At 42.3% G+C, this 15,806-nt stretch overlaps 1 protein-coding gene across 4 annotated transcripts in view; it reads left to right on the forward strand.

Moving 5' to 3' along the window:
• The window catches only part of FAM76A (family with sequence similarity 76 member A), a 40,185-nt gene that overhangs the window by 18,528 nt on the left and 5,851 nt on the right, over positions 1-15,806 (forward strand). For 2 of the 4 annotated variants that reach the window (XM_017534719.2, XM_017534721.2), the window contains 3 exons: positions 2,490-2,647; positions 6,162-6,248; positions 12,091-12,226. In XM_017534719.2, coding sequence (XP_017390208.1) covers positions 2,490-2,647; positions 6,162-6,248; positions 12,091-12,226 — 381 coding nt within the window. The remainder of the gene's footprint in view (positions 1-2,489; positions 2,648-6,161; positions 6,249-12,090; positions 12,227-15,806) is intronic. The other 2 variants (XM_017534720.2, XM_017534722.2) reach the window with 1 other exon arrangement.

A 15,806-nucleotide genomic window follows, 5' to 3' on the forward strand; every position in this document is an offset into this window, starting at 1 on the left:
TTTCACCATGTTGACCAGGATGGTCTCGATCTCTTGACCTCGTGATCCACTCGCCTCGGCCTCCCAAAGTGCTGGGATTACAGGCGTGAGCCACCACGCCCGGCCTTTTTTCTGTATTTCTTAAAAGAGGATATAATCATTTAAGAAACCCTTTAGCAGCTATGGAGAAATGGCTTATTGGAGGTAGGGTGATCATTTGGGTAGCTCTTAACATCTGTGAGAGATGAGAATGTATTTAGTAGAGTGGAAGCAGTGGAGTTAGCAAGAAGTGAGTAGATTCAGACTGATGGACTTGCTGATGGGTTGGGGGATGGAGAACAAAGAGGCTTTGTAGATGAGATGAAAAACACTTCAGGTAAATGATGATGTGGCTTACCCATGTTCAAGATGAGGCACAAGATCTAATTTCAGGAATAAGAAATGAAAACTGTAAAATTCCATAATGTATCAGCATAGTCCCTGCCTAACCTGAGAAATTCCAACTAGCCCTGCTGCCCTGTCACCTGTCCTAGTATGTCCTCCAGTGGTTTTTCAGTCTGAATGCTGCACAGAGACACCATAGCTTCAGAGGGTGGCGGAAGCCACATTATGTTTTCCTGGCTTTGTGCCCTGCTCCCTGGTGCAGTTACTTCTGCTCAAAGGAGTCAACTTTTTCTACTTCAAACAGTGCCATGGCAGGCTACCACCAGGGACTGGGCCCTGGAAGCTACTCATTCATTTGTCTTTCTCTGGGGACCCTCTTTCTATCTGAGAGATGGTATCCAGCATACCATTTTGTGAACCATTTTTAAGTTATTAAAACTGAGGTATAGGAGGGTGGGTTTGGGGAGATGTTGGCCAAAGGATTTCAGTTACATAGGAGGAATAAATTGAAGAGATCGATTGTACAACATGGTGAGTTTTTAAAATAAAATGTACTCTTGAAAATTTTAAGTGTTCTGACACACACACACACACAACTAGAATGGATGTGTTGGCTCACGCCTGTAATCCCAGCACTTTGGGAGGCCAAGCTGGGCAGATTATGAGGTCAGGAGTTTGAGACCAGCCTGGCCAACGTGGTGAAACCCATCTCTACTAAAAATGCAAAAAAAATTAGCTGGGCGTGGTGGCAGGCACCTGTGACCCCAGCTACTTGGGAGGCTGAGGCAGCAGAATCACTTGAACCCCTGGAGACGGAGGTTGCAGTGAGCCAAAACTGTGTCACTGCACTCCAGACTGGGCAACAGAGCAAGACTTTGTCTCAGAAAGAAACAAAAAACAATATGAGGTAATAATGTTAGGTAGCTTGATTTAGCCATTCTATAATGTGTGTATATATATATATATATATATATATTTAAAATATTTATTCATTTTTGAGACAGAGTCTTGCTCTGTTACCAAGGCTGTATGTAGTGCAGTGGCATGCTTACAGCTCACTGCAGCCTTGACCTCCCAGGCTCAAGTGATTCTCCCACCTCAACCTTCCTGTTAGCTGGGACTACAGGCGTGTACCATCATGCCTGGCTAATTTTTGTTGTGTTTCTTTTTGTAGATGGGGTTTTGCCATGTTGCCCAGGGTGGTCTTGAACCCCTGGGCTCATGCGATCTACCCGCCTCAGCCTCCCAAAGTGTACATATTTCAAAATAACATGTTTTACACAAATTATATACAAATTTTGTCATTAATAAAAAACGACCAGGTGCAGTGGCTCACGCCTGTAAGTCCAGCACTTTTGAGGCCAAGACAGGCAGATCACTTGAGCTCAGGAGTTTGAGACTAGCCTGGGCAACATGGCAAAACCCTGTCTCTACAAAAAAATAGAAAAATTAGCCAGGCATGGTGGTGCTCACCTGTAGTTCCAACTACTCAGGAGGCTGAGGTGGGAGGATTGCTTGAGCCCAGGAGGTGGAGGTTGCAGTGTACTCCAGTCTGGGCAACAGAGCAAGACCCTGTCTGGAAAAAATAACAACAACTGATTAGGTGAGCATGGTGGCATGTACCTGTAGTCCTGGCTACTCAGGAGGCTGAGGCAGGAGGATTGCTTGAGCCCAGAAGTTTAAGGCTGTGGTGTACTGCGATCATACCACTGCATTCCAGTCTGGGTGAGACCCCATTGCTAAAAAAAAAAAAAAATCAAAAATACTGAAGTATGAATTTATCATTCATCTGTCTTCTCCCTGCTGAGTTTTCCTTAATGAGAACCATGGTTTTCTGAGAACTTTACTCTTGTCTGTGTTTGCTAAGTTGAAGAGAAACAAAACAAAAAGACATAAAATTAGCAGCTGAAATTTATTAAGGAACTTTTATGTGCCTGGCATCATGTTAAGTGCTTTACCTACATTATGTCACTAGATTCTTCTAGCAGCCCTTTGTGACATGCCCAAAGTCACAGCTCAAAAGTTTGAGAACTGGGACTGAACCCAGAGGTTCTGGCTCCCAATACCACGTTTGTAGCCACTGTACTAAATTCCCTCTTGTTTATCTTTGTCTCCTCGTCTTTCAGGTAGATGGGAAATTGCTGTGCTGGCTGTGCACACTTTCATACAAGCGGGTCCTTCAGAAGACCAAAGAGCAGAGGAAACACCTGAGTAGCTCTTCTCGTGCTGGCCACCAGGAGAAGGAGCAGTATAGTCGCCTGAGTGGTGGTGGCCATTATAACAGGTAACTTCAAGATGCATAAGATAGGACTAGAAGTGCTTCAGATGTAATGCTGACACAATCATCACGAAACATATCATCTCATATAAATTTTCTGTATTCTCTGTAGGTAGTCTGTAGGAGGAAGCTCATTTGTCATATTTTATAATTCATATATCTTCCAAAGACCAGAGAGATGTCCATAAAGTGTCAGGATTTCCTGACTTTGTATTGTGTCTGAAATGTTTTGGAACTTACTCTACTTTCGCATGTATTGTTTTCACCCTTAGAGTGGATTCTCTCTCTAGAAGATTGGACATTTCACTTTCTGAGAGATAGAGCTTTTTCAATGCATATTTAGCCAGGAGGCTGATAGATGTTCTAGGTTTGTCCTGGTGGCACCTAGTCAAAAAGATGTCTTTTCATTGTTGTTTTAAGCTTCTTTTCAGAGTATCTGGTGTTGTTAAGAGTTCTGGCTCTGGATGGAATCCTGGCTCTGTCAGGTTCTCTGTGGGGATCTTGGGCAAGTTTTCTCATCTATAAAATGAGGGAAGTAATAGTATTACCTTATGGGGTTGTTGTGAAGATAAATTAGATAGTACATGCTCAGTGATTGTTTTATAATGGCATATAGGAAATATTCAATACATTTCAGGTTTTTTTTGTTATTACCGTTATGACTTTGTTTAATCAGCAAGCTCTATTATGGGTCAAGGATGCTGGTGGAAATGAAGAGCTAAGTAAAAGTCATGCTGCTCTCCAAGAGTATACAGTCTGGTAGGAAAGACAGACTTATAAACAGATCATCTTAGTATAATGTAATGGGTACCACAGTAGAAACATGTCAGGAATGCAGACATGAGAGTAGTAATTAACTGCCTTGAGAAGTCAGGCAAGCAGACTTGCAGAAGAGCTGGTATTAGAGCTGTATCTTAGAATGAGTTGGAATCCTCAGGGAAGGAATGGGCAGAAGCATTCTAGGCTGAGAAAAGCATTTGGAAAGGCATGGAGGGTATGAGACCACATGGAACCCTGGAGAACTGTAAGTCCTCTTGTATTGCTGGAACTTATGGTTGGGAGCTGGGGAATGGAAGGGAAAAGGGGTTCTGCATCCTGGTAAGGAACGTAAACTTGATCGGTGAGGGGAGTGGTTAGTGGGAAGCTATTGAAGGGATCTATGCAGAGGAGAGACCAAATCTTCATTTAAAAAATTAACCCTGACTAGTTTGGAGAATGCATTGGAAGAAAAAGGGACTGGGGCTAATTAAAAGGCTTTTTTGTAAGAGTTTGGGAATGAGATGTTAAAACAAGAACCTCACCTGAGGCAGTGGCAGTGGAAGATTGAAAAGGCTGATTCAGGAAGATGCTTTGGTCGGAGAATTATGAGAAACTTAGATAATCTGATGAACAGACACATGAGCAAGAACTGAGTAAGTGAAGGATATTTAGATGAACAGGTAGGAAGTGGAGAAAATGTTTAGTTTTGAAAAGTTGAGTTTGAAGCATGAAGAATTACTTTCAGGAGGCTAGCCTAGAACTTAGAAGAGAGGTTTGGACATGGACCATAGGTAGCACATAAAGAATCTGGTTGGGCGTGATGGTTCTCAGCTTTAATCCCAGCACTTTGGGAGGCCAAGGCAGGCGGAGCACAAGGTCAAGAGTTCAAGGCAAGCCTGACCAACATGGCAAAACCCCGTCTCTACTAACAAAAAAAATACAGAAATTACCCGGGAGTGGTGGCACACACCTGTAATCTCAGCTACTCAGGAGGTTGAGGCAGGAGAATCGCTTGAACCCAGGGCAGGGAGGTTGGGTTGCAGTGAACCAAGATCATGCCACTGTACTCCACCCTGGGTGACAGAGCGAGACTCTGTGTCAAATACAACAACAACAACAAAAGAATCACCAGGGTTGGGGTTATTTGAAAATGCAGATTCTGGCCGGACACATTGGCTGGCTCACGCCTGTAAACCCAACATGCTAGAAGGCCGAGGCAGGAGAGTTGCTTGAGGCCAGGAGTTTGAGACCTGCTGGAGGAACATAGTGAGACCCCCATCTCTACAAAAAACAATATTAACCAGGTGTAGTCCCAGCTACTTGGGTGGCTGAGATAGGAGGATCACTTTGAGCTTTGGAGTTTGAGGCTTGCCGTGAGCCATGATTGTGCCATTGCACTCCAGCCTGGGCAACAGAGCAAGACACTGTTTCTTTAAAATAAATAATAATAAAAAAAAGGATTCCTGCTGCAGTCTCACTCCAGAATTTAATTCAGTAGGACCTAGATAGAGTCCAGGAATCTACATAGTTTTATAAAGATCCCAGATGCTTCTAATGTAGGTAATAATCGTTTCCAACCACTGTGCTAGGTAGTTGTTAAAATCATGCTCTTAAATGCTATAATTCAGAATTCGATTCAGAGCTGAGAACAGAACTCTAGAAGCATTCAGTATTTAAGGATTAGGAACTAAGATGCAGCTGTCACAAAAGTGGGATGACCAAACAAGGAGAACATTTGAAGAAGGATGCAGTGATCAGTGGTATCAAATACTGAAGAGAGGTCAAGTAAGAAAAGGTCTGAAGAATCCTTTGGACTTGGCAGTTGAACACCCATCAAAGTGAAAGGATTGCATAGCAGAGACAGACTTCCAGCTTTTGTTTCAAGACTAGTTTTGAGTGAACTTACTGGGGCTAAAACTGATTTTTAGTCTTGTAATGGGACTGAGATACCAGTAAGTTAACACAAATGTGAAGAACTAGACTGGCTGGGCATGGTAGCTCATGCCTGTAATTCCAGCACTTTGGGAGGCCGGGGCAAGTGGATCACTTGAGGTCAGGCATTTGAGGCTAGCCTGGCCTACATGGTGAAACCCCGTCTCTACCAAAAAATACAAAATTTAGCTGGGCATGGTGGCACGCACCTGTAGTCCCAGCTATTTGGGAGGCTGAGGTGGAAGGGATCACTTGAAGCTGGGAGGCAGAGATTGCAGTGAGCCAAGATCACACCACTGCACTCCAGCTTGGGAGACAGAGTGAGACTTCATCTCAAAAATAACTAAATAAATAACGAGACTGGGAGTTCAAATATATTTGCCTGGTTTCTAGTCCCAGCTTTACGACTAACTAGCTGTATGTCCTTTGGTAGATAAGTTGATCTTGAGCTATTTCTGCACAGTAGAAATAATAACTTCTCTATACCTCACAGAATTATACGATGCATGTGAGACAGTGACTGTAAAAGTACTTTTTAAACCAGAAGACAGATTATACTTGTTATTGAAGTTTTATTTCATGGTCACTAATAAGGCAGGTTCTATTTAATTGATGAAGGCCAAGAATTTTTTTTGATCCTGTGGAAATTATCCATCCATCCAGGACCTTACAAAATCATCACCTTGGTAGATTCTTTATTAATCAAGAATTATTAGCTTTTGCTTAGACGAGCTGCTATCTTACATTGGTCTATTTGACAGACTTTCATTGTGATGTTTTGTTAATCTTTGATTTCTAATGTGTGTCTCTCTATTTTTGCCATTAAAAGCCAGAAAACACTTTCTACATCTTCAATTCAAAATGAAATCCCAAAGAAAAAGTCCAAGTTTGAGTCAATCACAACTAATGGAGACAGGTGAGCCAGTTGGAGTATGTGTGCGCACACATTTGAAATGCATACACAGTTCCTGAAACAGGAATACATTTTAGGGTCTGCCTTGGAATTAGTCTGTGGCTGTCAGTGAACCTTATAAATAAGCAGTACTGATATTTGTTTATAAATCTAATCTTGTCATTAAATGATAAGAACTTGCAACTGATTTAATAGCAATTGAATTCTGCAGTCTATTAAATAACTCCCCTACACTAATTCCTAATTCTATTTTTTTTTTTTTTTTTTAAAACTCCCCTACACTAATTCCTAATTCTATTTTTTTTTTTTTTTTTAAGAAACAGAGTCTCATTCTGTTGCTCAGGCTGGAGTGCAGTTTCGTGATTTTGGCTCACTGCAACCTCCTCGTCCTGGGTTCAAACGATTCTCATGACTCAGTCTCCCGAGTAGCTGGAATTATAGGCGTGCCAGCACGCCCAGCTAATTTTATATTTTTAGTAGAGACGACGTTTTGCCATGTTGACTGGAACTCCTGGCCTCAAGTGATCCGCCCACCTCAGCCTCTCAAAGTGGTGGGATTATAGGCATGAGCCACCTTGCCTGGCCTCCCCTACACTAATCCTAAGAAGTCCACAGCTGGATGCTTTTCTCTGTGATCTGTGCCTCCAGGCAGGAGAGGAGTTGATCTTGAGAGGTAAAGACAGCTTGAGATTAAGACAGTGTTGCCAAATTTGTGAGGGATAATCCACACTTCCTTAGCATTCAGAAAGCCAGTCCAGTACAGATTCTGGATCAGGAGAGAATAAGATATATTTACATATTTTTGTTTCCTTTCAAGCCAGTCTTTCAAGCATACTTTTAGTCTTCACTTTCCTCTCCCCTCCTCAGTAATACTTCCTCTTGTGAGCTGCTTGGGTCGTAATATCCAGAGTGTCCCATCTGTATTGGTACAGTGGGCTGCTTCCCAACAGAGTCTTGGGACCAGCCATTTTCCTGTTCCTCTAGGCCTGGCCATCCTAAAGTGATAGCACCTGACACACTTCCCTAAGATCCTGGAAATCATCTCCATTCTGAAAACTCCTCCCATTCACAGTTCTCCTTCCCAGCCAGTAGTGGCTATAGGAGCAGACCAGCATGTAGGCTTACCAGGACTGATTTTGTTTATTTAGAAAGATACAAAACGTTCTTTCCCATTGCCTTTTTTGTTAACTTGCTTTCAGACACTACAAGGTTTTTAGAACTAGTTTCAATGATTTTAAACTTCTTGAATTGAACCTTCTGGAATGCTTAATTTAGGTAGTCAGATTACATGGGGGAAGGAACCATAAAGAGCATCTTTCTGGCCAGCTTTACTGTTCTCTCAGAAGCTAGTCTGGCCATTGTGAAGAAAGTAGATATCACACACATTGTCCATCACCTCTACCAGGGTGTGTGTCCCTGCAAAAACTACTTCAAGGAATGAACTTTTTGAATGTTTTGCTTTATAAAGGCCTAAGTCAAGACCTATCCCTTTAGATTCATTTCTGTTTTGTGCTCATTTATGATCCAGACTGTGTTTGAATGACCTGGAAAAAGCTCATTCGTATCCTCCAGGTTAACTGACCAGCCCTTAACGTTCACTTTCTATTAGCTTATTTTGTTCTTGAGATACTGCCACTATTCTTGCTGTCCATTGCTATGGATACATGAAGCTAAAAACTCAAGTTTTCTGTTCAGTGTTTTATTGCATCCAGTCATCAGCAATGCTGTTTTTCTCAGGTTGGAGCTGATTCTTGACATAGGTACATGGTCTTTCATGATGTCCTCCAGAAAAGATATTAAATGGTCATTTTGACCAGCACAGTTGTTCACACATGTAATCCCAGCACTTTGGGATGCCAAGGCTGGTGAATCACCCAGGAGTTTGAGACCAGCCTGGGCAACATGATGAAACCATCTCTACGAAACACACAAAGATTAGCTGGACACGGTAACATGTGCCTATAGTTCCAGCTACTCGGGAGACTGCAGTGGGAGGATCACCTGAACCTAGGGAAGCTGAGGCTGCAGTGAGCTATGATTGCACCACTGCACTTGAGCCTAGGCGGTGAGACTCTGTCTCAAAAAAGTGGGGGGGGGCAGGCGGGGCATGGTGGCTCACACCTGTAATCCCACCACCTTGGGAGGCCGAGGCGGATGGATCCCCTGAGGTCAGGAGTTCAAGACCAGCCTGACCAACATGGTGAAACCCCGTCTCTACTAGAAATACAAAATTACCTGGGCATGGTTACGTGCACCTGTAATCCCAGCTACTTGGGAGGCTGAGGCAGGAGAATCGCTTGAATCTGGGAGGGGAGGTTGCGGTGAACCAAGATCATGCCATTGCACTCCATCCTGGGCAACAAGAGTGCAACTCCATCTCAAAAAAAAAAAAAAAAAAAAGGTGGGAGATAATTTTTTCCTTAAAATGACATGCTAATTTATTTTTCAAAGTAATTTAGCCTTATAATTTGAAAATTTGGAAATTTTTTCTGCTGTCACAAAAACTATTTTCATACATACATAAATTCCATTTGAATATTCCTACATTATCATTTTTAACATTCTATTCTACTTGTTTGCATTTCTTTTTTTTAAATGTTCATAGCATAAGATAAATTACATTTTGCTGTCCTCTTTACTTTCTGTGGCATTTTTTTCCTCTGCATTTACTTTGCTTTGAGAAAAGCATTCTGACATTTTTTTTTTGAAGTCCTTTTTTAATGTCATGCAAACCAAAATTTCACTGTCCACCTATTTCTTTCCTTTTTTTTTTTGAGACAGGGTCTCACTCTGTTTCCCAGGCTGGAATAGAATGCAGTGCCACGATTTTGACTCACTGCAGCCTCGACCTCCTGGGCTCAGCTGATCCTTCCACCTCAGCCTCCCAAGTAGCTGGGACTACAGACGATCACCACCATGCCCAGCTAATTTTTGTGTTTTTTGTAGAAACAGGATTTCGCCATGTTACCAAGGCTGCTCTTGAACTCCTCAGCTCAAGTGATCCTCTCAAAGTGCTGGGATTACAGGAATTAGCCACTATGCCTGGCTTTCTTTCTTTCTTTTTTTTAAGACAAAGTCTCACTCTATCACCCAGGCTGGAGTGCAGTGGCACAATCATGGTTCACTGCAGCCTTGACCTCCTGGACTCAAATGATCCTCCTGCCCAGCCTCCCAAGTAGCTGGGACAATAGGCATGTGCCACCACATTCAGCTAATTTTTTATTTTTTGTAGATGGGATCTTGAACTCCTGGCCTCAAGTGATCCTCCTGCTTTGGCCTCCCAACATGTTGTGATTATAGGCTTGAACCACTGCACTCAGCCCCTAAAATATTCATATACTTTTAAATTTATGCTCTTACTCTTTTTATTTCTCATGTTTTCTGCAAGTTGCTGCCCAGTGGTTTTCCACTGACCTTTCTATACTACCACATTCTCTTCTCTTACTTATTCAGTATTGAGGCATATTTGATTATTTTCCCTCCTCTTTTACTTTATTCATTAGCCTTCCATTTTTGTACAGACAACACATACTAGCTTTCAAAAATGGCTTTATAAATACTAAAAGAAAAAAAAATTTTAATACTAAAAGAAAAAATAAACAAAAATGACTTTATAAGATACTTTGGTCTTTTTTTCCTAAGTATCCTGCAAAATCCACAGCCTCTGTCTCAATATTTTCTAATTTGTTTGTTGAAATTATAACAAAAACTTTTCAATTTTAGAAAAATCGAAGTTAATTTCAAGTTTTTCTGCCTCTAGAAAACACACTGACTGCTTTTTAATCATGTTTGTTTATTGTTCTGTAGGCAATCAAAAAAGCAATCTCAACAGCTGGTGGCATTCAGGCACACCTTGTGGTTTATTGTTTCTAAAGGACATTCTTTTTTTTAACTCATAGTTTCATTTTATTCTCCCTCTGAAATGTGCCTGAAAGATTAGACTTACTCTGTATAGCCTTTGAGATCAGACTCAGGGCCAATATGTAGGGTTATAGAGAGGCAGGTTTTGACTCAACCTCAAGAAGATTGTTTTTACATTACAAGCTTTTGTAAATGATAATTTTTCTGGAGAAGTAGTAGTATCCTGTTATTGGAGCCATTAGGAAAGAAACACGTTTTTCTGCCTTGTTACCCTAGTCACCTTTTTTCATTTCTAGCAGTTCTTGTTGAACCAGGAATTAGAGAGTTAGTGAGGTCCGGCCCTAACACAGGATAGAAAGGATGGTTTTTGTCAACAATTTATTGGTATGGGGGGAATCCTCTCGCAAGAAGCAGGAAGGGTAGAGCATTAGGAGCTTTGGGGACAGCAAAAGTTACATATATTAGCTCATTACTCTAGTTATGGGTTTAAATAGATTCTGTTCTGTTGAAGTAAGACAGGTCCTTAGCAGGTATTGAAACAGATGTGAGACTGCAGCTATAAGGGTGCTTCCAGATCTGAAACTAGTGGAGACTGTAATAGGTCCTTTCAGTACTTTTTCCTGCATGGCTTGTTTTATGATTTTGCATATATTTTTGTTATGCAGTAATTCCACCCATTCATTAGTTATGAGAGCATTGATTCATTCTTCCTCTGACAGTCTTCTCATATGTTTAATGTAGACTGAGGAGGGTAGGAATATTCTTGTCAATTATCTGTGTCTTCCAATTCTAGCTGTAGAAATGTTTGACTTGGTAACTATGAGGAAGTTTGTCCATTGGTTAGGCTTGCTATTTGGAGTTTCTTCCTGTGTAGAGAAATGCTGGTTATTAGATGTGGTTTAGGCTGTAAGAACTGTGAGTTGTTGCTATATAGAGGGAGTTGAGAATGAGTATTCCAGTGTCTGCTTAGGAAAAACTGTTTGTGTTTTACTTTAAAGATTGTCCTGGGAAAAGTAAAGAGTGTTCTTTGGGAATTCTCTAGAGGACAGGATTTGACCCTCTTGGCACTGATTCCTAAACTTGAGTCTGAGGCACTTCTGACTGGCCATTGAAAGCTATGGACCCTCATTCTAAAAACCACCCATTATATGTGTAGACAAGATTGTACATATACTTTGGGGGATTTACAGATTCTCTGAAACTGTCCCTTCTTAAGAGGCTCTGCTAAAAGGACATAGAGTCCACCTGGCCTTCAACAAAATGGAGTGCTCCAATGCTGTTACTGGGAGGAATCTGTTCAAAGCCCAAGTTGTGGTATGACTCTAGAGTTTGCTACCTCTTTGTTGCTTTCGTAATGCAATGTTACAGAAGTCTTGATATTGGAAATGACAATCTGCAGTCCAATTGTAGTGTAGGGGAAGCTGGCTTTATTCCTGTTTCACCTTTTTTGAAAAAGAATTGACTGCTCTTGGGTGGGAATGCAGCAGTTTCTTGGCAGATATACTGCATCATGGTGCTTTGGAACAAAAGACAAGGCCCTGAAAGATGAGCTCTGAGGGGAGCATTACAGAGAAATGCATGAGCCACAGTTTATAATTCATCTGGAATTCTAGGGAATTGATTTAATCACAAAAGTTAGGACTGTTTTTTTAGTACATCATCGGGGATCTTTAAGGAACCTGAAACAGTATCCTTAGCTCTTGGGATGTGGCATTTATTTTAGTCCTAAATGTGAGAAGATGCTGCAGGGATGCTGCCTGGTTGTGACTTCGGTTGGTAGAGTTATCTGATGGCCACCTTACCTGTGCATTTCAACAAATGCCGTTGAGCCCAGCATACATGGTGCAATGTGCTTGATGCTAGGATTCAAATAGTTACTCCTACCTTTGAGGAGCTTGCAGTCAAGTGGCCTAGGATGCATCCTCAGGTAAAGAAAAGTTTATCCATCCAAGTTACAATATTTTCCCCTGATTTTTAAATTTAGCTTCTCCCCAGACCTGGCTCTGGACTCACCAGGCACTGACCACTTTGTCATCATTGCTCAACTGAAGGAAGAAGTAGCTACCCTAAAGAAGATGTTGCATCAAAAGGATCAAATGATTTTAGAGAAAGAGAAGAAGGTATGGTTTAGTTAATTACTCTCTGACCGGAATGATACAAGGGGGAGATATGTGGTATGGGACATGATAATAACTCTTTTTAACTGATGTTTGTTGGGTACTTAACATTGACACTTTGAGAGCCTGTGTCAAGATTGGGATATCTTGGAAAGAGGCTGGCCATCTGCCAAGATGACTCTTGAGATGGCATTGCTTTAGTCAGTCCACTCCAGTCAGTTGGGCTCAAAAAGCTGATTTTTCTCAGTACTTGTAGCTTCCACTTCTCAGAGAGGATGTTTTGTTTTATTTTGTTTTTGAGACAAGGTCTCAGTTGTGTTGCCCTGGCTAGAGTACAGTGGTACAATCATGGATTACTGTAGCCTCTACCTTCCAGGCTCAGGCAATCCTCCCATCTCAGCCTCTTGAGTAGCTGGGACTATAGACATGTGCTACCACACCTGGCCCGTTCTTAAAAACTTTTTGTGGAGACATGGTCTTATTACGTTGCCCAGACTGGTCTTGAACTCCTGGTCTTAAGTGATCCTTCCACCTCGGCCTCCCAAAGCGCTAGGATTACAGATGTGAGCCACTGTGCCTGGACTCACAGATGACATTTGTTAACTGAGCTTACAGAGACAATGTATAAGAAAACCAGTGTTCACATCTCAGTTCATAGTGAAGCATGTAACAGCACACTATTCTTAGCATGAGCTACCTGGAGAGGCTGTAACCAGAAGGTGCTGAATAAGCATAGAGTTGGGACAAGAGGAGGTAGTTATGTGACTGGAATGTTCAATGCTGTCCAGCTAAAAGACCCTAATGTCTCCTCTTATGGGAATGGCTATGTCTGTGGGATAGTAATACTCAAAGTTCGTGGGCCAGGTCTCCCTTCTCCCCTCCCTGAACAGCGTTCAGTAAGCCTTCTACATGACTCTTATGTCACTGTGCTTCCACTGCTGACATCTCTTTTACTAAGTGACCCATTTTTAATATGTTAATATTTTAATATCTTAGTATCTTCAGTGTTTTTTTTTTTTTTTTTTGAGACGGAGTCTCACTCTGTCGCTAGACTGGAATGCAGGGGTGCAATCTTAGCTCACTGCAACCTCTTTCTTCCGGATTCTTCAAGCAATTCTCCTGCCTCAGCCTCCCGAGTAGCTGGGACTACAGGCACGCACCACCACACCCAGCTAATTTTTGTATTTTTAGTAGAGACGGGATTTCATCATGGTGGCCAGGATGGTCTCGATCTCTTGACCTTGTGATCCACCCACCTCAGCCTCCCAAAGCACTGGGATCACAGGTATGAGCCACCACACCCAGCCTTGTTTTTTGTCTTTTTTTGTTTTTTTGAGACAGGGTCGCTTGTCACCAAGGCTGGAGTGCAGTAGTACGATTTCGGCTCACTGCAACCTCTGCCTCCTGGGTACAAGTGATTCTCCTACCGTAGCCTCCTGAGTAGCTGGGATTACGGTTGCCCACTCACCATGCCTGGCTAATTTTTCTATTTTTAGTAGAGACGGGATTTCGCCATGTTGGCCAGGCTGGTCTCGAACTCCTGGTCTTGAGTGATCTGCCCGTCTCATCCTCCCAAAATGCTGGGATTACAGGCGTGAGCCACTGTGCCCGTCCTCAGCGTTAATATTTTATTTTCACATCAGAATATCTTCTATCTACGGGGCATGGTGGCTCAAGCCTGTAATCCCAGCACTTTGGGAGGCCGAGGCGGGTGGATCACAAGGTCAAGAGATCGAGACCATCCTGGTCAACATGGTGAAACCCCGTCTCTACTAAAAAAATACAAAAAAAAAAATTAGCTGGGCATGGTGGTGCGTGCCTGTAATCCCAGCTACTCAGGAGGCTGAGGCAGGAGAATTGCCTGAACCCAGGAGGCGGAGGTTGCGGTGAGCTGAGATCGCGCCATTGCACTCCAGCCTGGGTAACATGAGTGAAAACTCCATCTCAAAAAAAAAAAAAAAAAAAGAATATCTTCTATCTTATATTTCTAATATCTTCACATTAATATCTTTTTTCTTTTTCTTTTTTTTAACTTTTTTTTTTAAGATGGGGTTTCACCATGATGGCAAGGCTGGTCTTGGTCTTGAACTCTTGACCTCAGGTGATCCACCCACCTCGGCCTCCCAAAGTGTTAGGATTACAGGCATGAGCTACTGCACCCGGCCTTCTTCACATTAATATCTTCAGAATAAGACCTGTCTTATTCTGGTCTGATGTTATCCTCCTTTTTTACATCCTTACTCTGATTCATGTCTGTTACCTTATTTTCAAGTTTTCTAAAGAGTATGTCATTTTTAGGCTGGGCTCAGTGGCTCACACCTGTAATCCCAACACTTTGGGAGGCCAAGGCAAGCAGATTGCTTAAGCCTAGGAATTCAAGACCAGCCTGGGCCGTGTGGTGAAACCTCATCTCTACAAAAAAAATGCAAAAATTAGCAGGGCTTGGTGGTGTACACCTATGGTACCAGCTACTTGGGAGGCTAAGGTGGGAAGATCACCTAAGCCTGGGAGGTTAAAGGCTGTGGTAAGCCATGATCGCACTACTGCACTCCAGCCTGTGGGTGACAGAGCCAGATCCTGTCTCCAAAAACAATAACAAAAAAAAAATCTCATTTTTGCCTTAATATAATAATTTTTGTTGGGTGCTAACTTTTATTGGGTGCTAATTTTGTGCCTGGCTCTGTTTTAAGTGCTTTATATGTATTAACTCAATTGTTTATTATTTTTCCCAGACAGTATTGCTCTGTCACCAGGCCTAGAGTACAGTGTTGAGATCTCGGCTCACTGCAACCTCCACCTCCTGGGTTCAAGCAGTTCTTGTGCCTCAGCCTCCTGGGTAGCCGAGACTATGGGTGCACACCATCACCCCTGGCTGATTTTTTTTAGACATGGTCTTGCTCTGTTGCCCAAGCTGGAGGGCAGTGGCGCAATCTCTGCTCACTGAAACCTCTGCCTCCCGGGTTCAAGTGATTCTACTGCTTTAGCCTCCCGAGTAGCTGGGATTACAGGCACGTGCCACCGTGGCTGGCTAATTTTTGTATTTTAGTAGAGCTAAGGGTTTCACCATGTTGGCCAGGCTGGTCTTGAACTCCTGACCTCAAGACATTTGTGCCTGTCTCAGTTTTAAGTGCTTTATTTGTATTAACTGTGTAAAATGTATTATCAAGTGCTCTACCTGCCTCGGCCTCCCAAAGTGCTGGGATTACAGCCGTGAGCCATCACGCCTAGCCTGATTTTTGTATTTTTAGTAGAGATGGGGTTTCACCACGTTGGCCAAGCTGATTTCAAATTCCTGACCTCAAGTGATCCTCCTGCCTCGGCCTCCCAAAGTGCTGGGATTACAGGTGTGAACCACCATGCCCAACTCATTCTTATAATAAGCCTTTGAGGTGGGAATTGTTAAAATCATTTCATAGATGAAGGATGCCGCCAGTATTTTTTCACTTAGGGGTTTCTAATCCCCTCCTCTAGCTCTTTATGTTGTCTTGTACCAAATTCAGAATGCTGTGATTCAGTCTAAATAGCTAAGACATTGATGTTAAATTATTTACTTGCATTCATGTAATTTTTTTTTTTTTTTTTT

The sequence above is a fragment of the Cebus imitator genome, unplaced genomic scaffold (assembly GCF_001604975.1).
Source record: "Cebus imitator isolate Cc_AM_T3 unplaced genomic scaffold, Cebus_imitator-1.0 Scaffold87, whole genome shotgun sequence".
In the NCBI taxonomy this organism is placed as follows: domain Eukaryota; kingdom Metazoa; phylum Chordata; class Mammalia; order Primates; family Cebidae; genus Cebus; species Cebus imitator.